The 23,835-nt window shown below is 53.1% G+C and overlaps 1 protein-coding gene across 4 annotated transcripts in view; it reads right to left on the minus strand.

The window, feature by feature from the left end:
* CRTAC1 (cartilage acidic protein 1) overlaps nt 1-23,835 on the minus strand; it is a 152,764-nt gene that overhangs the window by 17,239 nt on the left and 111,690 nt on the right. For all 4 annotated transcript variants that reach the window (XM_040255155.1, XM_040255154.1, XM_040255153.1 and 1 more), the window contains exons 5-11: nt 20,451-20,607; nt 11,014-11,148; nt 7,945-8,090; nt 5,263-5,399; nt 1,731-1,813; nt 815-915; nt 66-234 (exon numbers count right to left, since the gene is read on the minus strand). In XM_040255155.1, coding sequence (XP_040111089.1) covers nt 66-234; nt 815-915; nt 1,731-1,813; nt 5,263-5,399; nt 7,945-8,090; nt 11,014-11,148; nt 20,451-20,607 — 928 coding nt within the window. The remainder of the gene's footprint in view (nt 1-65; nt 235-814; nt 916-1,730; nt 1,814-5,262; nt 5,400-7,944; nt 8,091-11,013; nt 11,149-20,450; nt 20,608-23,835) is intronic.

Here is a 23,835-nt window from a genome sequence, read left to right on the forward strand (position 1 = left end):
CCCACTGCCCTGACAAGAGCCCATGGCACTCCCCCAAACCCCTCTACCCCTGAGCCCTGACTCACCTAAGCCAAAGTGAGCCACGGGCTCCATCTCGCACAGGTAGCCTGAGCCCCCGTCGATGATCCTCAGGTGTGCCCCGCTCTTCTTGGTGTAGAGCACGACCTTGGCACCCCTGGCGAAGGCCCCAAACCGGGTTCGTGGCACCACCCTCAGCCAGTTGTTGCTGAAGCCCTGTAGCAGGGGAGGAGCACAGGTCTGGGCATCAGCCAGGTGGATGGAAGGATCAGAGGAGGAAGAGGGGGAGAAGAGAAGGGGCAGAGGAAAGAGAGGAGGGAGCCAGGCAGGGAGGGCAAGCAAGGCAGGCTGACTGATTGAAGTTTGCCAGGAGCAGCTCTGGAAAGAGCAGAGAAAGCCAATTTTGTGTCTTATTGCTTAGTCGCTCAGTCGTGTCTGTCTCTTTGCGACTCTGTGGACTGTAGCCCGCCAGGCTCCTCTGTCCGTGGGATTTCCCAGGCGAGGATACTGGAGTGGGGTGCCGTTTCCTTCTCCAGCGGATCTTCCCAAAAATAGGCTCAGGGAAAACATTTTTTGGAGACGTGCCAGTGGAAGGAGAGGGGCAGAAGACTTCTCTGAGAAGCAGCCTTCTTGGGGGGCTTACTGAGTGTCTGGGAACTCATCTGCTTCCTCCCTGGGATGTCCATTTCCTGCCACTCTAGTCAAACAAGCACCCCGGGCTCCTCTGTTCTCGTTCATCCCAGGCCCAGGGGAGCATGCCAGGCAGGGCTCTGTGGGTCCCAAGGTCCAGGCACACCTGATTCCCCCGGAAGACAGACAGCGGCTGAGCCATGGACTCTCCGTGGGACAAGATGAGGTCCAGCATCCCGTCTCCATCGAAGTCAGTCACCACGCCCCCTGCAACAGCACAGATTTCAGTCTGGCCATCGGCCAGGAGACCAACAGGAGAAGGGCTCCTAACCTGGGCCAGTCCACACCCTGAGTGTGAAGGTAAGAGCACAGCACTGGGGCATGAAGGCTGGACCATGAAGCTCCTCTCCTTCTAATATCTGCTCGTGATAGGAATTTGTGGAAATCGGGCGGAGGTCCCTTTCCTTCCCCTGGACTTTTGCAAGGAGAGTGTGGGTGCAAACAACTTGGACGATGAGGGCTTCTTTCTGGTCTGTTATACACAATATAGACATGTGCACAGGTTTTTTAATCAGTCGATCACGTGTTTGCATATACTAGTCTCCTTTTCGTCCTCACTACAACCCAGAGACATGAAGAAGGCACATGCAGTTATCCCCATTTCATGGGTGTGGAGAACAAGACCCAGAAGATGGAGCACCTTCTCCAAGACAATGGCAATGGCAGGGCCAGTTCTTAGGCCTCCTGATCCAGTGCTCTTTCTCTGCCAGGAGGGGTCAGACGACTGCAGGAGCCCCAGCCTCTGCTTTAACTCCCCTCCCGGCACAGCATCAGCAGGGACACGACTGCCCATGGCTGCCCACGCCTGTGACCCCACAGTCCTGGGGCTGGGAGAATGGACCTTTCCCTCCTCTGCTTCCAGCCTGGCACTCCCAGGTCCCTCCCCGCCCCGACCCCGGGGATCTCAGTCTTCAGGGAGGGTGGGGACAGGACAAGCCAGGCTATGGGGCTTGCTGCAGCATCCCTGCTAAGGGCAGCGCTGAGCTGGGGAAGAGCAGGCTGGAGCCATCAGGTGTCCTCACCTGTGCCCCGGCCCTCAGGCTCCAAGGCATCACCAGGGTTGAGCTCCTCGATGAGGGGGTCGCCGTGCTCCCTGCGGATGACACTGCAGGAGAGGAGAAAGGCGGTTCATGGATGACCATACGTGGCAAAGCCCCAGTGGGCCCTCTGGACCTAGGAGTCCACTAACTCCATTCTCCATGCTCTGAGCACCCTGAGACCCCGCCACCTGCACACCGACAGCCGCTCTGCTCACAGGCCCTGTGTATACCCTGGCCGTGCCTTTCTTGGGTTTTAATTTATGTTGGTAAATATTGATTTTTCCTTCTCTAATAGATGAATTATAGACAGCCTGGGGAAGGGCAGGTGATGGATGGAGAAGGGGCAGGGACGCAGCTACCTTCAACTGACCTTCACTTTCCTTCATGTGGCCCTGGGTTTTCAAGTTCCAGATGCTACACGGGGTCCCACCCCACTCCAGTGCCACCTCCTCCACACCCTCCTTGATCACCCAGCTAGAAGCAGTGCCTTCCTGCTCTGCCTCTGTCACTTTCCTGGCCTTTATCACTTTCTGCCTTGGGCTGAAGCTCTGCATGAATGCATCTTATCTCCTCAGTTAGACTGAGTTCTTTGCAGGCTGGGACCACGTATTCTTCTCTGCATCTCCTGCAGTGTCTAACAGTGCCTGGTTCTCAGGAAGCTCCAAGTGCATGCCTGTGGCTTGCATGGAGGAATTTCGGAGGCAAAAGGGAGGAAAGGGTCCCTTTGGGTTGCTGGGGTTCTATTTTGCACTCTGAATCACGGTAATATTTGCTGTCGACAAGCCCACTGTGAAAATGCTGCTCTTCTTGCACTTTGAGCTGAATGTTGATGATGGCCTTGAGCTTCCTCTCCAATTTTTCTCCCTCGTTAGGGTCTTGCAGCCTTGGGTGCTCTGCCCTGGCTGTGGAGCAGTTCTGGGGTCAGGGTCAGGGAAGAACCAGGAGGGATCTTTATCGCTCTCCCCACACATTGCAGGTGGGGCTTGTTGCTCAAATCACAGGGTCACCAGAGGGCTGTGCTGTGGCCAGTGCTTTCTTTTAGGAGGAAGCCAGAGTTCCCTGAGCTGGAGCTTCTGGGGGCTGGATGGCAGAGAGGGCTGGTAGAACTGCAGGGTGGGTGTGGGCTAGAGCACGTACCCTGGGACGTATCCTCCGTCCACACACGACAGCTGCACGGAGCACAGCTGCATGTGCAGCCTGGCCAGCGAGCAGCATGCTGGCAGTGCCCTTGGGGGGTGTGCCGGCCTGCTGCAGCTGTGCATGCCTCAGCCTGCTAGCACCCACGGTCCCTTTGGCCATCCATGTCCTGTAACCTCTGTCACCACTGGGCAGAGACACCCTGGGGTTCAGGTGACAATGCATGTAAGGGTTCCTGGGGGAGAAAGCCCAGAAGTTCCAGTGCAGAGCTGGGCAAACTCACCCAGATTTGGGCAACCAGGGCAGGCTTCTCAGAGGAAAGGTCAACAAAGTTGAGACCAGAACGATGTCCATGTCACTCAGAAGAGAAAGAGGGGCAGAGGATGTGGGCAGCCTGAGTCCAGGCCTGGCCCAGCCCAGAACTGAAGGGAGCTCAGGGTGTCTGGCCCTAAGGTGCAAACCGGGAAATGGAGAGTGACAAGGCTCGGACAAAGCCAGCCTATGAGATGTGTCGAGAAGGTGGTAGCAGTGGGGGCTTCTAAGGGGTTTACGTGGAAGAGGGGTGTGGCCAGAATTGCATTTTCAACAGCTTGCTCTGTGGACCTGGGTGCAGAATGGCAGCTAAGGAGTGGGAATGTGCAGGGGTGGAGCCACGGGAACAGAGCAGCAAGGCAGGCATGTAAGTGGTGCCACCACACACATCCCGCCGGGCCGGGGCGAGTCCTAGCTCCTGCCCGTGGTCCTGCCATTATTAACAGGGTCCCTGCACGCTTGTTTAGCACCTGGTGTGGGCGATGAGTTCCCTGGTTTCCCAGGCATCGCTGAAGGGCTTGTGGACTCAAGCACAGCGAGGTTTTTGCATCTCCAGTGACCCCTACAAAGAACCCACCACGTTCATTTCAGCCATAGGGGACAAGCCCGCTTGGTGTGGGGTAGGTGGGGGCTCAACTTCCAGAGTTGCCAGCTGAGTGGTGGCCCCAGCCACTGCCACAGGGACTCAGGGCACAACCACGAATCTGGGAAGTGGCTTTCCTGCTGCTGCGTGGAGGCAGATGCACTGACCCGGGGGGTGACCATGTGTGTGGACAGCCTGGGCCAGTTTGCCCTCGGGATGGCCAGAGGGAGGATGGGGATTTGATGGAGGCCAGGCGGGCAGGGGAGATGACTGGGTTCTCGGGCTACAGAGACTCTCTGTTGCTCAGGGGACCTGGTGAGGGACACTTTATTAGCCCAAGAAGGAAAGCAGTGTCTCTGTTAATGAGCAATTGATCTTCTGCAATTAATCTGGAAGTTGTGAATAAGCTTTTTGCGAGCCACCTAATTAGTAAATCTGGGGCCTTCGGGGGGTGATTACAGCCAGTCGGGATTGATGCTTTGTTAATAATTATATTTTAAAACATGCTTAGTCACAGCCCTTGCCTTTTATTAATAGTCGGGGGCCCTCCTGGGGGAGGGGGTGGGGTCTTGGGGAACCGAGCAGATGATGTGGCCCATTTCCTGCATCCAAGGCCCTGGGCCACCCTTCTCTGCCCACTTGGTCTGGAGGCCCGTTAGCATGTTTCAGGCCAGGAACAGGGCCATCTCAGGCCACATGGGTCCTGAGGTTTGTTCCCCAACAGCAGCTCTCCAACCTCAATGTGCTAAGAATCACCTCATGCCTAGCATATGTGTTAAAAAAGACAGATGTCTGGGCCTCAACTCTGGAGATTCAGATCTGGGCGATCTGGGCTGCGCCTAGGGATTCTGTATTTTAAAGAAGCACTCCAGGTGATTCTGACACCAGTGGTCTCTGGGCCCCGATTAGAGAAGTGCTGCCTTGGAAAATCTAACCCGTCCTTCTTATATGCAATGCTCAGATGCTTTCATTCTTGTCCACCACTAATTGTCTCATCTAGCATTTCCCAAAGGATATTTTGCAGAGCACCAATCCCCAAAGCAGAATCTCTGAAAGCAGTGCCCTGTGGTCAAATCTATTTGGAATACTCCATCCACCTCTCAGAGCGTAAGATACTCACAGTCATGTTAAGGTTATGAGAAGTCCTGTAGTCAATACACCTGTATTGGCTTCATCCGGGTGCACCCAAATAGATTTGGCTCTGGGACTCCTTTGGATGGTAGAGTGGAACCTGGTTTCTGTGTACACTTTGCCCAGGTTCCCCTCTCCCCCACCCATTTCCACCCTCTGCTAATAGCAGGAGGCCAGCTCCTTGCCATTCTTTCAACTTTTCACTCAATTCCTGTCCTTCCCCCTTCTCTGCTCCTTCATCAGGGTACCTGCCTCCTCCCTCCCCTTGGAGCTCCTCTTCTGAGTCCTAAACCTTCCTCCCTGACCCCACTGCGAAGGGTGAGTAGCCACGAGCCGGGCTGAAGCATCTACCGGAAGAGGCGGTTGGCTGAGGAGCTGCGGTGGGCGAAGTTGTTGAAGAAGACCTCCAGCTCCTGGTCATTGTCAAAGTCAGCGGCGATGACTGTGCGGATAGGGGAGGGCATGGAGAACTTGGGCGAGGCGATGTCCTGGGGGAGAGAGGGCTGCAGGTCAGTGGACAGAGTGGGCCAGAGGCCGACTCCCACCACCCCTGTGTGTGCCTGTGTGTGCGTGCCTGTTTGTGTGCAAAGATAAAAACCCACGCTAGCACATCCTCTACCATCTTCCCGTAAGGGCCCCAGGGTGCTGTGTTTAGGACCACATGAACCCCAGGCTGCTTGCAGGAGAACAAGAAGGTAAGAGGAACAGTCCAAATTCACACCAGGGAAGCGCCTTGCTATTCCCTGGTCGGGACCACATGTGGCCCCCCCCCCATCGGTCACTCAAGGCAGGGCTGACATGAGCGTTCCCATTTCACAGGCAAGGTAACTGAGTCCGGGAGAGGAAGGAAATTGCCCATTGTTGTAGCTGATGAGCCGGGCCACCACCTGGCTCCAACACCAGATGCTAGAGGCCCTTTCCAGCGTGTGCCCTTCCTCCTTCACAGCCGAGGCACCGTCTGGGTGGAACCTGGGCAATCCTGTGCATTGAATCCAGGCCTCTCTGCTGACTCGCTGTGTGATCTCAGGAAAGTTACTCAACCCCTCAGACCTCACCTTCCTCCTTAGTAACATGGGGATAAGTAATAGCTGCTCAGGCTGTGAGGACTGCATGTAAAGAGCTTGGCAGAGTGGGCTCAAGATGAATCCCTAGGGGTCTGTCTTGGCCTTGCCCCAGCTGTCAGCCTCATGGAAAGAGGCAGAGGTGGCCTTCAGCTGGGTATTGCTGTCTCCATTACCTTTTTTCTTGGAGTCTTTTGATTTTTTTTTTTTTTTTTCTTGAGACATCCACTTTGGGACTTGCAGTATCAGATACCTCTGCCCAGGGCTCATGAGGAGACCCCAGACCCAGGACAGCCCAGCAGGGACCTCAAAGTGCTGACAGGGCCCTGATGGATCTGGCAAAGGGTCCCGTGTATGGGACTTGACTTTTAAATAGAAGAAGAAGAGCTGTGTAGGGAGACCTCTTTTTTTTTTTTTTTTTCTGAGCAGAATATCCATTCCAGGTGGGTTTGTCCTTTAAAGACCTAGAAATCTGTCTAAATCCCAGGGCCCATGTGGAGAGAACTAGGAAGGGCCCATGGGGGCGTCTGGGGGTGGCCCCCTGCTCCTTGGCCCCAGGCCTCCTGCTTCAGGCCCTCTCCCCTGGTGGCAGGAAGGAGCTGCCTGCTCTGGGTTGCCCAGGGAGGGAGGCTGTTCCCTTCAATGCAGTCACGAGGCTGATTGAGAGCCTGGCCAGCTGTCAAGGGTGGGCTGAACAGGGCCACGAGAGCTGGTAACAAAGAGACTTCAGGACCTTGAAGTTGTTATTCTATTGATTCTGTAAATATGGAAACCTACATAGGCCCCTTGGGGTTGCCCCAGCTGGATGCCTGGGCTTCCAAGATAATGTATGTAAGATGCTTAGCACAGCTCCTGGCACACGGAAGGCACTTGATAAATGGGGCCTCTATTATCATTGCTCCTGTGACCTGGGCTGGGTTGTCGAGAGAGTTGGCTGACATTTGGGGCTGGATCACTCTTTGTTGCGGACTCTCTGGTGCCTCATAGGATGTTTAGCAGCACCCAGTCCACTGCACAAGAGATGCCAGTAGCACTCGATCCCACCTGTGACGACTGATAATGTCCCCAGACATCATCAAATGTCCTGGGGTGGGGACAAAATCACCCCTGATTGCAAACCTGTGTTAGAATAAAAAGCTGAACAGAGATGAAAATCACCCAGGATCCTAGGATCAGCTGTCCCGAGTTCAGGGTGTCCCTCCTCCCCACCCAGACAGCCTGGGTCTCACGCCTCTGCAGGGAGAGAGCGCTGGGCCTGAGCATGGCCTAGGTGGCTACCTTCAGAGAGGGGGCTTGTGGTGGTCCCTCAGAGAGAAGGTCCCTGGAGACTTCTCTGGGATCATCAAGTTTCTTGCTCCCTTGGGGGCTTTTGGCAAGACTACATACCTCCAGAGCCATCCTGACTCCTGGAAAGCATCTCCAACTGTCCCATGCCCTGCACCACCTTCCCTGAGAAAGGCCCAATCTCAAGCTCATTAGCCTGGTGGCACCTCCCTTCCTGCCACTGAATAGTCTTTCTGAAGAATTCTTGGTATCACAGACCACTGATAGCTCAGGGAGGGGGCACAGAGAGGGGTCTGATGTCACCTTGCCCACCACCTGCTATTTGGCCAGAGGGGGCAGCTATTGGGAGCTCTGTGACCTCAACCTACCCCGACCCTCACTCCCATTGTACCCTTGGCCTAAGCATCAATTTGAAATGCTCAGGCCCGGGCTATGGGAGAAGTGCTCCCAATTCAGACAATGAAACCCCTCTCATGGGGCCTTTGCCCTGACTTCCACCTTGGGGGCTGCTCTGTCTCCTCTGCTAAGGACCATGCTCTGGACACTACGGACAGCACAGCATCCCGGGCTGGCCGGATGTCACCTTCACTGTGGCCACCCTGCCCCCAGGCTCTGCAGAGCCTGCTCACCCTGGTGGGAGTCACGGGGGGGACAGAGGGTGGGGAAGTGGGAAGAGGCCCCTTCTTACCCGAAAGCGGACCTTCCCGTGGGCGCTCATCTGCAGGTAGAGGCGGTGGGGGCCGTTCCAGTTGCCATAGACGATGTCCACTTTGCCATCACGGTTGAAGTCCGCCAGGGCGACTCCGCGCCCGTGCTGGTGGGGGTCGTCCACACCTAGGAGGAAGGGCAGGAGGGCAGCCCTCAGGGTAGCCCTGTAGGCTCCACAGACACTCGCCTTGTCGGGGTAGAGGGTGGGGGTGGGGGGCTGCGGAGAACAACCAGGAAGGATGAACCTCGTTGTGTCCTGATTCCTCCACAGGGGTAGAAGAGGGGGAAGCCGTCTGGTTGCAGAGAGAACCAGAGACTTGTTTTCAGGATGCCTTTGCCCAGAAAGTACTATTTTTTACTTGGTTTTGGGGTAGCATGACTTTGGGGAAGGAGAATCATGGAGATCCTGGAGGACTTAAAGCCTTCCCCAGCCACCCCTGACATGGGGATACACTGAGTCGGTCATCACTCTTTTGCTTAAATCTCAGTGATTCCCCAGTGCTCTTGAGTCAAGTTCAAATTCCTGCCCACCTCGTCTGTCTTTATCTCGCCTTCCTCACATGCACCAGTCATATGAAAGGGTTCCTTTCATTGCACAAACGAACCAAGCTCTTTTCAGCTTCTGGGCCTTTGCTTAAGCTGGTCTCTTCTCCTAGAATGCTCTTTCCCCAGCTCCTGGTTACCTGGCTCCTTGTTTCTCTTCTGCTCTCAGCTATAATGTCACCTCCTCAGGGAAGCCTTCCCTGATCACTCCCATAAAAACAGCCCCTCCCACCCACCCTGGTATTCATCCCAGTAGCCTCCCATTCTCCTCCGTTGTGCGGATCACAGGTGCAATCATGTTCCATTGCAGGGGCTAGTTTTTCTACTAGACCTTCTGCTCCATGAGGTCAGGGTCTGTCTTCTTGCTCATCTGTGTTCCCACAGCATCTATCTCAGTGTCTGTGGTGACCTGGCAGTTTTCTGTAAATACTTACTGAATGGAGAGACATAAATAATTTGACAGAAGGCAACCAGGGACTTCGGTGACAGCAGAGGAAATAACTGCTCCATGACTGAGAAAACCACAGTTTGCCTTGTGAGATCTGTGGGAGAAGCTTGTGTGTCCAGCATCACCTGTTTGTGCTGTGCCTGCATCTGCCAGGGGCCAGTGGGACTGAGCTGATCCCCGGGGAGGACAGAGGGCGGCTCTGCCCAGAGGGGTGGCCTGACCTCCTGGCTGCCCCTGGCAGACACGATCCCTCAGGCCAAGGGCACAGCTGAGAGGCAGAGGAGGCCAGCTCTCAACACCCATGCTGAGTCTTTTGGAGGACAAACTGCCATTGGCAGGTGAAATGACAGTATGATGGGGGGTGGGGATCACGGACCCAGGACACAGGTAGCTCTTGGCAGCTGTGAACATGGAGATCCTGAGATGGGGGCCAGGAGAAGGCAAGGTGGGATCCGTCTTGGGAGCCTTAGAGGCTGATCATCCTCTTGGGGGAGGGAAGGATTTGGAGAATGGGTGGGGGTCAGGCAGAAGAGGCAGGGAGACCCCAGTTTGAGAAAGAGGGCTTTCAAAAGAATGGGGGCAACCCCCAACCGCTAGGATTAACACCCTGTTAATTCTCCACAAAACGCCCCAGCCCTAATGTTGGTGGCCTTCTGCATTGGCCCATTTCTCTCCTATCTACAAGGCACCTTGACAAGGAGTTGGTTCCCTTTCACGGGAATAATCGGTGCCAGGCTGCACTTCAGAGCAGCATCTGTTTGGGTGATGAATGCCCTCTTGACATGTCTTGTTAAACCCCTGCAATCACTCTGACTTTCAATTACAGGCCTAGCACCTTTCCTCTCTCTTCCCGCCTGTTACCTTCCCCCACTCCAACTTGTTTGCTCCACCTCTGCTTCCATCTCTTTAACACCTTATCAAGTCCTCTCGGTTTTCTCCACCACCACCTCCCCTTCATTTTATGATTTCTCAGCAATGAGAAAATTTGCTGCCGGAGTGTACAGCAGGTGAGCTGGGTGGGAAGACAGGCTGGGGAGCTGCCTCCACCTTTAGCTTTGCCTGGAGAAGGAGATAAGGGGAGCTGATCAGCTGCAAGGATGCATTGGTGGGGTGTTCAAAATGGGAACTCTGGAGCAGAGCGCTGGAAGGGCAGTTAAGTCACAGAGAATGGATTGGTACCTGCTCAGGGATTGGATGTTAGCTGTCAGCACTAGCTGGAGCTTGTAGGACCTTTGATCTATGTGTCTGCATCCCCACTCACCTCTTCTCCTGGAGACTGGAGCTTGTTGCTATACTAACAGGAGGAGAAATCAAACCTCCCATTCCTGGGCAAGGCGAGTAGGGGGAGGTACCAGGTGGGGAGAAGTAGTTGAAGGGCAGACTGATTACGTCCACAAGCTTTTATTATGTGTCCCAGTCCTTGCAGACACAGACAGATGGTCATCATGGTGTAGGAGCCTGAGTGAGTGGTACTCTCAAGGGCAGTGGGAACACAGAGGAGGGGGATTCCAGTCTCAGCCAGGCAGCACACAGGGAGGCTGGAAAGGCTTCACAGACAATATCTGAATGAATATTGAGGGACCAGTAGAAGTTCTGCAGGTAGAGAAGGGACAGGGAACTGGCAGGTGCAAAGGCCCTGAGGCAGAGGACAGACGAGCACAACGGGAGAAAGGGGAGCAGAGCTGGGAGCCTGGAATACTATTTTGGGTGGATTTTACTCTGCTTCTTATTATAGCTATTCATTTATTTGTCTGTTTCCCTCTCTAGATCTTCAGTGCCCTGTATATAGGGGGTGAGAGTGGGGTAGGGTGATCTTATTCAAGTCAGGGTCCCCAGCTCTTAGCACCAGCCTGGCACTTAGCAGGGGCTCAATTAATGGTCACTGGATTGAGCTGAATGTTTAAAATGGATGTGGGATTCCAGGTGACACGCAACATTAGCTGTGCAGATGGTGACTAGTCCCTCTCTCCCTGGGGCCTGTGGGGCCTGGAGAGAGCAGGGCAGCCCAGAGTCCCCTGTGGGGTGGGGGTGGGGGGCACAGGCAGAGGCTGCACTCACCAGCGCTGGCCGCAGCATCCACGAAAGTGCCGTCACCCCGGTTGTGGAAGAGGAAGTTGGGTCCGTTCTCATTGTCGCAGAAGATATCCGAGGCACTGCTGCTGAGGATGGGGCCCACGCTGACGCCCCGGCCCCCTGGAGAGGACATTGACCTTCACTAAGTGGAAGAATCAAAGCCCCAGGCCCACGTAGAGGATGGGGGAAGCCTTGGAGGCAGGCGGGGGGGCCCTTGAGAAGCTGTGATGGTGATGCCACAGGGAGCCTGGGGAAGGGGGATTCTGATATTTCTGATGCTTCCTGGAGCCCAGATCTGGGCTCACGGTTCCATAAACCGACGTGGTGGGTGGCTGCACTGCTGGTGAGGCAAGTGAGGAGCAAGACAGAGTCACTTAGTGCCCATGGAATGAGTCCCTGAGTTGAGGAACACAGGTCACCACGCAGAGCTTTCCCTTCCCTTCGGTGACTAAATTCTACTCCTAAACTCACCTCTGCCAACAGCATTTTGATTAAGTCACAGCTTTGCTGACAGCCCCCTGCCTTACCCTGATTGCACGTATGCTGGTCATGATACTGGCTGTGTTCCCATTCTAAGGACCTAGAGAAATAGGTTCCAGGCACAGGTACAAGGAGGCCTCCTTTGCTTAGACTGATGTAGGAAACAGATGCGAGCACCTGCCTGCCTGTCCATCAACAGGGATGCTGAATGGATTACAGTGCACCCATATGACGGCCTAGTCTGCAGCTGCTAAAAAGACTGTGTAGATCCATAATATTGACTTGGAGGAATGCCCATGACATATTGTTAAATGAAAAAGCAATTTGCCAAGTAATAGTATCATATGATCCTGTTTTTATTTTTTAATAGGAAAACAAATGATATTCCTGAATATATGTTTGTGCAAACTTGCTCTTGAGTTTTGGAAAAAGTGGGGAAGGCCACACCCTGAGCTGTTCACACTGGCTGCCTTTTTTGGGGAATGTCTGTATTGTTTGGCTTATTGCAACAAGAATTGCTTCTGCAGTTTGAAAGGAAAAAATTCAATAAGGTGTATATTTTTTAAGGACAAAAAGAAAGAAAACCAGCCCTATGTTAGGGTTTGAAGTGCCCAAGATCGATGTGGACATGTCACCAAGCTCAGTCTTAAGATGTCTTGAACAAACCACCCCCAACCTATGAGTTTCAAATAAAGCCCTGAAAGCCTTCCCTCTGCCCCACCCCCACCCCAAGTTTAGGGCAGGAAATAGCTTGACCATGACAGGGACGTGGGTTCTAGTCCCAGCTTGACTTTTTTGACCTTGGGCAATTCATGCTGCCTGGTTAGCCTCCGTATTCTCATCTATAGAATGCGGATAGTGTGCCCTGCCTTTTCTCTTTCAGGCCTTTTGAGAGGATCAAATGAGGTGAGAAAACTAAGAGGATCAAATGCTCTGAAAGGTCTCTGTGAGCCCTATAGCCTTGTGGACCAGCTGCGGGTGTGTCATCTGTGAGCTTGTCAGAGATGCAAAATCTCAGGCGCCTACTCACCCAACCAGGACCTGCACTCAATAGGATCCTCGGGTGGTTTACGTGCACAGGAAAGTTTGGAAAGTACCGCTCTGAAGGGCTGTTCAGTACAATAACAGCAGTTTATTAGGGCACTCAGAAGAATGTGATTTTTAAAAATAAATGAGAGCTCAGTGGACCTGAGTGATGCTGAGCCAAGCCCCTTCATTAGCCCACCTCCAGACAAGGCAGAGGTTTCTGCTATGAATAATGTGAAGAACTGACTCATTTGAAAAGACCCTGATGCTGGGAAAGATTGAAGGTGGGAGGAGAAGGGGACGACAGAGGATGAGATGGTTGGATGGCATCCCCGACTTGATGGGCGTGAGTTTGAGCAAGCTCCAGGAGCTGGTGATGGCCAGGGCAGCCTGGCGTGCTGCAGTCCATGGGCCACAAAGAGTCGGACACGACGGAGGGACTAAACTGAACTGAATTTGGGATGGAGGTTCTCTTGGTCCCCAGGCCCTTCTCTTCTCTGAGATTTGTCCTTGGAGGAAATCATGGGACCTTTCTCACCTGCGGAGCCTGCCCACCAGGGGCCAGCTTTGGGGGCAGGGGAACAGACTAGGGCAAATGGCATTGCTACAGGAGTCATTGTGGGGCTTCTTGTTAACACATTCTGGCCCCTGTGTCTCCTGATTCCTCCCAGGTAATCTAATTAACTCTCAAGGCGAGCCCAAGCCTCATGAAAACAGAGCCCCTGAATCCACAATGCTTTCAGGGCGTGTCATCCAAGTTGCACAGGCCAGGCATTTTCATTAGGAGAGCCATGCATGGGGCTTTCAGATGCTTTTCTTTTCCTAAGTCAGCAGGGAGGGTGCTAGGCTACTACCTGGGCACCTCTTCTGCCCATTCAAGGAGCTGCAGCTAAGTGGTTGCTGGTCCTGCCCTTGTCTTGCCAGACTCCAGCCCAGGAGCTGGCTTTGGTGAGAAATCCTCCATCTTGTCTGGACCCCCAACAATTCCAGGTGGGGCTCCAGGACTTGTTGCCCTGCAACTCCATCCTTCTTCCCCTGCTCCAGCATCCTCCAATTTCCTCTCTGCCTCTGACGCCCAAGCTGTGATACATTCCCTTCATTTTCTCCAAAGCAGGTTATTTCCCTCTTGGACAAATTTCTAAATCTTTCTAATTAACTAATTGGGTTGGGTTGAAGCCTTGCACCATTTGTAACCTGTAATTACTAGAAAATTGCCATGGTAACCACACTACTAATTAGTGACAATTTATTGCCATGGCAACTGGACCATAACAGAGATGTTACCCACAACTCCTTCTTGGCAAGTTCACCATACAGTTGGGGAGCAGGTGAGTTGACAGGGAGCTAGCCTCCTGGGCACCAGCCATAGCAGACTCAGGATGGAGGGTCTAAGGGGATCTGAAGCAGGGGCAGCCAGGTACCTGCACCCCTCTCTGAGGCTGAAAGGGGAACGCTACTCCCAGGTCCATCGTGTAAGGGCTCTTCAGACCGAAAAAATCCGTTCATCTTAAGTGTAGACTGACCCTCCCACTCCATGCCTGGTCAATGACAGAGGCCCGTTATTTAGCAAGTATCTTTTGCCTAGACCTTGCCCTCTCCCATAGCTCTTTTCCTGACTTCGCCCCGTCTTCTCTGTCATACCCATCCTGTTTTGTGGCCTCTGAGGTTTAGCACACACCCTATGGGACTACCCCAGGGCAGTTAAGAACATCTTTAGTCAGCCTTGGAAAATGATGTCCCAATAGGGAGTTAAACTCCACTTTACATCAACTAATTCCTTTATACTTGAGGCCAGAATATTTTCTTGGGGGCATGCAGCTCTGCAGTTGGGGCTAGAGAGGCGCATTGGTGGTGGGAAAGATGGGGGGGGGTGGTCAGGAAGTTCGAGTTGTATGACCTTGGGCATGTCACTGAGCCTTTCCAGGCATCTGGCTTCTCACCTATAACTCGAGACTGATAATAATAACCCCTTCTCGGGCTGTCATAAGTATTAAACGAGCTGGTATTTGGATGGTACCTGGGAAAAACGTCAAGTGCCACAGACTCATTAGTGCCACTATTTCCCACCTGCTGGGAGAATAATATCCCTTTATTTTGCTAACACTCTCAAGCTTCAAAGACCTCCTTGTTCTGCTGCTGAGTATGAATGCGGCTCCCTCCCCACCCCTCCCTGAAGGCTTCTCACTCTGCCCACCAGACTGGGCGGGAGAGAGGGTCAAGGGGAAAATGCTTCCCTGTGGACCCCTCTTTCTCCGGTTGGTTTCTGGCACCCCTTGATGACCAGCTCTGTGGCTCTGTGCCCACAGGGCAAGCCTTGCTCACCCTTAAGAACTGCACCCCTAAACCTCTGAACCCTACACTTGGGAGACGCAGAACCAAGTCCAATTTAGATGCAGAGGGCATCAGAGGATGAGATGGCTGGATGGCATCACTGCCTCAATGGACGTGAACTTGGGCAAACTCCAGGAGATGGCAAGGGACTGAGAGGTCTGGCGTGCTCCAGTCCTTGGGGTCGCAAACAGTCAGACAAGACTGGGCAACTGAACAACAACAATCCATCTCTCAAACCACATGAGGGCAGCCCTCATGGTTGAGGGTGGGGAAGGCAAAGGGTGGTTGTAGGAAGTTGAGGGCATGGCTGCACCACTCCGAACAGTACAGCAGAGGGGCCGGGATGAAGAGGTGGGGGATTCGCTGTGCTAAGGAAGAGCCTCCAGGAACTGCCTGGAGTGGCAGGAACTTGGGGAGTGTGCCCTCCAGGTATTGGTCTCCCTCCCTGTGAAATGGTGTGGGGGTGGTGTGAGAAGGTCTCCAAGGCTCCCTCCAGCTCTACTTTTCAGGGCATCCTCCAAGCCAGACCTCAGGATAAGTATGGCTGGGAGTGGATTCCTGGGCCCATTCACAGTCCGTACATGGAGGCTCTGCAGTGAGGCTGTTAGATAAGGAACTTGGACCTGTGGGATTATTCTGCTGATTAATGATTCCAGTGGATGCTAAGGCCTGCAGACTGCCAAGAACGTCCAAGATATTAAAAGAGTAGCAAAGCAGTGGTACCTGAAGGAGTGGAGGAATGAACAGTGTGTCTGTGTGTGTGTGTTGGAGAAGGGGGTGTGAGAAGGACAGGATGGTAACAGCCCAAATTTCCTGAAGCTTCTAACACAATAATATGGTGTTGGGGCTGGTGTTGCTACCCCTGGCCCTGTGAGAGCCATCCAGGCACTGGGAAGGGTTCCAAGTGTGCCAGGATGGAGGGTGTTAGACAAGGATATTCCCACTCGGCCCAAATCCCTCCAGCCTGTCCCTGCAGAAGATTGAGGGGGTGAGGAGGGACAGGAGGACAACCCCCATCACTTGTCTGCTGGGTGGGGATTTCCAAACCTTGGGCACCTGATGGGTGCAGGAGCGAAGTCCTTCTCCTCTGTGTGCTCCCCTGCCCTGCCCCCAGGCAGGGCTGGAAGAAGCTATTTCAGAAGAGAGGGCTGGAAAAGGAGGGGCAGAAAGAGATGCTCTGTGGTTCAGTCCCATGTCCTAGGTTTTGTGTGATCCACTCACCTCACCATTTTCTAGGTGAGGAAACCAAAGCTCACAGAGGCGTAATCTCAGCTAGGGGGCAATGGATCACAGCTGAAACCCATGCCTGAGTGACTCCAGAGCCACTCTCTCCCCACAGAGTGCTCTCAAACATTTCTACTCGAGTTCCCTCTCCCTAGAAGAGGGGTCTGTACTCTGATAAAGCCCCAGAATGGCCAGCCATAATAAGCTCGACATTAAAATAAAACTCAGTTGTTTTAGCTGAAGAAAATGCATATGAAGATTGCATTTGTATTCTGTAATATGTCTGTGCTTGCTTTAAATAAGAAAACGATGTCCCTTCTTGTCAATCATCTGATGCATCTGACACTCTGTTGGCTGGGGCTTTGGGTACCCCTGGCAGGCCTGTGGTTGCACTCCCCAGGGGTCCCAGGCCCTGGCTGAGGAGTCTGTCACTCTAGCCTTGCCTGTCCCCAGCTGACACATTTGGCTGCACTCCCACCGAAAGGCTAGCACCCGCCTGGGAACCCAGGAGGCTCTGAGGTCCCCAGGCTACTGCCCCTTCTCTGGAGCTGGCTAGTGGGGATCCGCCAGAAGGCCTCAGCTGGGCTTTAGGCATCTCTGTCTCCTCCAATAATGACTTTCTATAAATCAGATCTGCCTGCTGCTTTGTTCTACACTGCTCCCAGCCAACAGCAAAACTCTCCACCCAACATTGTAAATCTACCTTCATTTTCTTTCCAAATTTCTTTTAAGGCTTCTTTCATCACCACCTTGCAGCCTGGACAGATGCTCCCTAAAAGGGTGAGGCCAAATCGCAGAGGTCCTCCGAGGAAGTAGAGGCTGGGGAGAGGCAGGGTCCAGAGGGAAGAAGGGAAAATAGAAGGATTCCAGCGGGAATAGGGCTAAAGATGCCCACACCTGAGCCCTGGACCGGGTAGACACATAGAGAATACCTCCAGGGCAGGGGCCGGTCCTGCTTGCTTTGTGCTTCCTGCTGTGTTCAAACAGTAAAGAATTCACCTGCAGTGAGGGAGACCTGGTTCGATCCATGGGTTGGGATCCACTGGAGGAGGGCATGGCAACCCACTCCAGTATTCTTGCCTGGAGAATCCCCAGGCAATGGACAGAGGAGCCTGCGGGCTGCAGCCCATGGGGTCCCAAAGCATCGGGCACAACTCAGCAAGAAAGCACGTGGCTGTGCTCCCTACACTCAGGAAATGACCAGCATCCCTCTGTCAGAACCTCACTGGAGGGTGTTGATGTCTGCTACACTTGTATGTACTGTCTGTGTGCCAGGCCCTGTGCCAGGCATGCCCTATATTTACCTCTTTTAATATTCCCATTTTGCAGGCAAGAAAACTGAGGCCCAGAGAGGTTAATAAGTTGCTCTCTATCTGGGCAGGAGGACATGGTGGAAGCAAGATCTGCACCCAGCACTCTGGCTCCAGATCCTGGCTACTTAGCAGCTCTGCTAGAGGGCTAATTTAAGGTGCTCAGAGAGGCCTGGGGACATGTCTGAAATCATTGGGGGACCACAGAGGCGGCGGCAAAACTCTTGGTCCCCTCGAGTTCCCGACAGGCTCTCGGCCATGGGGAGAACTAGTTCTTAGGATTCCCATGCAGGGCAGTTCAGGCTACAAGAGGCTGCGGGCAGCTGGGGAAGCCGGGGCTAGGAGAACTAGGAACCACCAGGGAGTGGTCTTCCCGCGGCGCAACTCTGCATGGGAGGCTCGGGCTGCGCCGCCCTCCAGGGACCCTCGAGTCCCCCGAGAGCGGGCGCGCTGGCCGCTAGATGGCACTGTGACCCAGCAGAGAGGCGGCCGGCCGCGGAATCGGGAGTCTGGAGAGGATGCCTCCCCTCCCCCTTCCGCGGAGCCCGAGAGCTCGGTGTGGGCTTCACCACTGCCCGCCCTGCAGGCCGGGATGCCCAGGCCAACCCCTCTGCTTCCCTGAGCAGCCCAGGCCAGGCAGCTGTTTCAATCAGAGAAACCGGGAGTCGCAATTAAAGTCCAGAGGGTCAGTCCCTGGGGCCGCGTTTCTGGTGGGTGCGCCTCTTCCTTCTTCACCAGCCCCTCCTGTCTTGCATGCTGGTGCAGGATTCTCAAGCTGGAGGTCGTTTGAAAGGTCAGCTGATTCTGGTAGTTTAGGTATCAGCGGCTGGGGCTCTAAGTGCTAGTGTCTCTGTAAACCTCCTGTGTGACCTTGGGCAAGTCCTTTCTCCTCTCTGGACCTCGATTTGTTCTTTTGCAAGTGGGCAGTTCTCTGTGGTCCATCCGGCAGATGGGTGTTGTGTGCCTTGGCTCCAAGGACATGCAGCTCTCTGACTGCACAGCTGGCCAAGGCTTGCTTCCCTCCCAGCCTGTTCAGGCCCTGCTCCTCACTGTCTACATCTCTCCCAGGGTCCAGGGCACCCTCCTGGAGCTGAGTCTTGGCCATGTGTCAGAGCCTTGGCAATCAGGCTGGGCTCTAGTGGTGGCTGTAACCTTTGGGGTCCATTCCTGAGGGGGCATCTGGGCTAGTTTTCCAGCCAGATGTCCATGTGTCGTGAACAGAGTGACTATGGGGGCTGCAGGGTAGCGTTGTGGGGCTTGGCGGGCAGGGAAAGGGTGGGCTGGGGAAGGCGGGTAGACAGAATAGTAACTTGGTGGGCCAAATAGGTTCTTGTCAGCCAAATGGCTCTTGGAAATCTGCAGAGCTGCTCTAACGTGTCCTCTGGGCATGCCAGCTGCCCCGGCCTGCATGCACGCTCCACAGAAACTGCTGTCTCTTCCTTGAGCTGTCCGGTCCTTCCAGCACAGCCTGGCACAGCTGCCCGGTGCCCCCATCCCCACCGGGGCTCCTCAGCTGTCTTGTCTTGGAGACTTCCCTGGTTCCGCCAGCCTTCCTTCCCCACCCCTGGTTCTGCCAGCCCCCCTGCCAGCCCCAGCAGTGTGAACAATGTCCCCTCATGCTCACACCCTGCTGCAATCTTATGAATTCTTTGATTCTGTGTACAGCCCTCGCTCCCAGACCTTGCCTCCCTTCCAGCTCATCATTTTCAAGTGTTTCATCTCCCCAGCCCACCCTCCTTCTGCAGATCAAGGCACTTAATTGCCAAGCCAGCCCAGTGCACAAAACTGGGAACTATTCGGAAAAATTGACTGTGCAAGTCGAGGCTGAAGCTCCTGCATGTTTATTCCTTTTCTCAGGAAAACACGGTTTATTGCTGACACTCAGCCTCTTTGCTGCTCGCTCCCATGCAGAGCTCTCGCACTCTTTGATGGGGCTTGAGCCATGTAAACTATTTTATTGTCTAGTCATTTGTTCCCACAAACTTTGTCAGATAGGTTAACATCAATCTCCCCTTTCACTGAGGTGGAGGACTGGCTGTAGAAAGGCATCGTAAACTCAGGGGAGGCCGTGACAACCCTTTCTGGGGAGGACTTTGAGATTATGCCATTACCCAGGTGGCTGAAGGCAGGGGAGTGGCCCAAATGACCCTTCAAGGATCCTTCCAGCCCCCAGATTTGGAACCAGGTAGGTTGCCACTTGGAATTCTGTAGTGCCAGTTGGGACGGACATATCAGGAAGGTCAACTGCTCAGAGAATTTCTACATTCAAGGTGCAGGTAGCGTATCAATGAGGCCAGAGTACACGTGAGAAGTTGTGAACAGCTCTGGCTTCCTGATTTTTGGCATCCTAAACAGGAACTAGATTGCTCTGCCATCAGCAGTCTATTGGCAGATTATCAGAGTTTAGTCAGCAGCCGTGCTGGAATTAGAAAAACAGCCTTCCCTAGAAAGATCTCCTTGTCAGAGACTCTGACAATAGGTCCCCCATCCTGAAAGATGTGGGGGGAGCGTGCCTTAAAAAAAAAGTGCTGGAGAGGTTTGGGAAAAAGAACACAATTCTTTGAGCTCAGTTTACTGAGATGGGACCCAGCTGAAGCTTAGGGATTTAGCACTCAATTCCTGGCTGCTTATGTGTAAGTAAATAATTTCGCCTGCTGTTTGGCAATAAAAAATGCTTTAAATCTTGGCCTCTGTGATTTGTCAGTTTTCTCCTACAGAACCTGTTCACCCATCGCTTGGGTTACAGCAGAGAATGGGGCAAGGGGTTCCAAGGGGAGAAAGATGCGGTGACCTTCTGGGCTATGTCTGACGTCACCCACTGCGCCCGCCAAAGCCCACCCCACCAGATGTCCCATCATCTGGAGAGGCAGCCTTGGAGGAAGCCGTCTGTGGGTGGTGGGATAGGATAAAACCTTTACCCTCCCTCCCCAGGGACACAGACCCACCCTTCCTGAGGTCTCTGATGAATTAGACTCAGCCTTGCAGGGCCTGAAGCCTAGCCCCAGCCCCCAGCCCCTCTAGCTCACAGGGCCCCTGTTCCACTCTGCCTACCTGTGTATTTGCTGACCCCAGCCTCAGCTGCCACGTCTCTGAGTGCCAGAATGCCCCGGGAGAGGTCACTGGCCTCGGGGTCCATTTCGATGAGGGCGTCAGGGCCCACGTTACCGTAGGCATAGTTGGCGATGTAGATGGAGTAGCGTCCGGAGCCCTGAGCAGGAAGGGAAGGAGGGTCAGTGAGCAGGACCATCTAGGGGCCTGGAAGCAGACCCCCCCTCCACTCACAGGACCATAGCTCTTTCTCGAGGTTCAAGCTCTGCTCCTGGGGTCTGGCATGCGTGATCTTGCATGACACAGCTCCAGAGGTGCTTTTCCACAGAGGCTACAAAGTGTGGGATGTCCCCAGAGTCCTACAGCACAGCGCTTCCCCTCTCCTGTTTCAGAAGAACATCCCTCCCTCTCCCCCACAACCACCTTTTTATAGACAATTTTCTAATGTGCCTCCCTCCAGCTGAGCTCTCTCCAGCTGCCAGCCAGGGTAGCTGCTCAATAAATATTTGCTGATTGATTGATCTACCAATTCCCATTATTCTCAGTCTCTCTCTCTCCCATTCAAGCTTGCTCCAGCCAAGATGACAAGCAAATTCCTGAGCCATCTCCCTCCCCCATCCCCACCCCATACTTCTTCACTCCTTAATTTGGATGGCACAAGAGGTTCGGCCACGCCAGGCTCCTCCTTCCCACTTCTACCCCCTTGCTTTTCCTGTACCAGAAAGAAATTGTATATTGCTTCTGCCTTTGTAACAGTGTCTCAAATATAAATATATATATATATATTTCCCCCTTTGCATCCAGGAGAAGCCCTGGGCACCAGTTCCTTGTTACTGTAGTCATTCTCCTCTCTAGTCCAAAACACGGCTGATAAAAGATTCTTTCCTGCCTGCTATTATAATGGTGTTATTTCTTCAATGGATGCTTTCTTTCCCCCAAGAGATCCACACAATTTCTCAATCAGTTTTCTAGCTTTCCTCTTATCCCTTGCAGCATTTCCCTCCAATTAATCAGACAGTACATATTTCTTGAGCTCCAACGATGTGCAAGGTCCTGGGTTATAAATGTACTTCAGACAAAGTCTTTGTCCTTAGGTTGCTTATAGTCTGGCTTTAAGGAAGCTGACAAGCTACTGTATAGCACCGGAAACTATACTCAATATTTTGTAATAGCCTGTAAGAGAAAAGAATCTAAAATATATATATATATATGTATAGATGAATCACTTTGCTGTATCCTGAAACCAACACAACATTGTAAATCAACTATACTTCAATAAAAAATAAAATTAAAAACAACAACAACAAAGGAAGCCATGAGCACAAAACCACCTGGGAGAAACAGCTGAATTTAAGACAGCACAGTGTGCTCTGCCACTGCCCTCTTTTCAGCCTTCTTTGCTTTCTTTTATTTCTTCCCCAGTGGTCCCTTGAGAGCCCTCTCTCACCTAACTGGTCACTTTATCCCTTTGGAACCATTTTCCTTGGGAAAGTTGATTAAGAGCCACCTGGGGCTAACAGGTAGGTGAAGCAAGGAAGGCGCTCAGGTTCTCCTGGGGGAATCAGACGTGTCAGCAATTACAGGTCTGATTAAGAGTGGGTACGGGGTTTCCTGGGTACACAGAAGAAGGGCTCCTAACCCAGAGGAAGGGCGCCTGGCCATAGAAAGTTCAGAAAAGGTTTTCTAAGAGGAGTTTCGGCCAGGTGAAGTGGAGGGGAAAGAACCTTCCAGGCAGAGATGAGACAAAGAGTGATGTATATCGCATGTTGGGAAGCTGCAAACAGTTTGTTCAGTGTTCCCAGAATATAAAAAGCAAGGTGTGGCATCTTGGGGGAGGAAACTGGAGCTGTTCCAGTTTCCAGCTCCATAAAGACTTTTCTGCCTCTCCATTTCTGGTTCTCTGGGTCTCTAGCCTGCTACCTGAGTGATGTAAAGCAGTGCGACTCAGATTTCAGTTTTGCGTAGGGATCATGTGGGGATCTTGTGAAAATGCAGATTCTGATTCGGCTACCTGAGTCTTGTTACTAGAAATGGTCCCTGGGCCAACAGCATCAGTGTCACCTGGAAGCATGTTAGAAATACGGACTCTCAGGCTCCAGCCCAGACCTGCCGAATCAGAATCTGCATTTTCACAAGATCCCCATATGATCCCTACGCAAAACTGAAGTCTGAGTTGCACTGCTTTACAACATCATTTGTGGTTAGGGAGAACTTTGAAAGATTCTTGCCCATCCCAGGAGCTTGGTGTATGTGTGTGGAATGACTGGATGAAGAGTGAATGGATGGGGCCAAAGGGGAAAGTGCGCCTTTACCGTGACGCTGCCTGACCCCACCAGCTGTTAGCAATCGCATCGACAAATGGGCAATTAAGCCCAAATGAACTGAAATACACTCTGCTAGAAATCAGGATATTTATAAAATGCGGTTATACCTAGTTCCTTACATCAGTGTATTGGGTTGACAAAACAGAAAAATTGTAGATGTGTTACAGTTATAGAAGACTGCAGAAAGTCACATGTGAAGTTGACCACGGTAATTGTGGGCGGGGGAGCTGATTCCAGGAGAAGGAAGATGTTTCTGCAGCTTTGGGTCCAGAGCAGTGGTACCCATCCTTTAGTCGACCTCAGAATCAACTGGCAGCAGGCAGGGGGCAGGGGGATGGTGGTTGTGAAAGCAACCTGGATGCTGGGTCCTAGCCCCAGAGTTTCTGATTCGGGGGTCTGGAGGGCACCCTCAAATCTGCATTTCTAACAAGTTCCCAGGTAAAGCTGGTGCAGCTGTTTCAGGAACCACACCCTGAAAACCACTGGTCTAGGGCTGTCAGTCTGGATCCTAGTCCAAGCTCTGCACCTAACTGACTCTATGTCCTTGGGCAGGTTCCTCACCCACTTTGGCTGCGCCTCCTCACGTGTTACATGGGAATCGTAGCCCCCCTGCTTCCTGGCAGGGTCGTTGAGAAGATGAAATGAGACAACGCATGTGAAAGGACTTTGGAAAGATAAAAATGCTATATAAACATGAGGCATAATCATTATCGATCAGGGAATGCTTCTTGTAAGAGATCGGCTTTGGGCTGGATCCAGAAAGGTGGATGAGTGATGAGACAGCTGAAGACGAAGGGCAGTGGTGTTCCAGGTTAGGGGCAGAGAACGAATGAGGGCTACGAGGGGAGAGGGAGAGAACAGCATACTGTAGAGGTTGAGACTTTTACCTGGTGCAAAGCTCCCAAGCTTAGCATACATCAGAGTCATCTTTGGGCCTAGTTGAAACCCAGGCTGCTGGGCCCCACCCCTAGTGGTTCTGATGGGTAGGTCTGGAGGGTGGGGCCTGAGAATCTGCATTTCTAACACTGATGCTGCTGGTCCAGAGACCACCAATCAGGAACACT

Source organism: Oryx dammah, unplaced genomic scaffold, assembly GCF_014754425.2.
Source record: "Oryx dammah isolate SB20612 unplaced genomic scaffold, SCBI_Odam_1.1 HiC_scaffold_14, whole genome shotgun sequence".
Taxonomy (NCBI): domain Eukaryota; kingdom Metazoa; phylum Chordata; class Mammalia; order Artiodactyla; family Bovidae; genus Oryx; species Oryx dammah.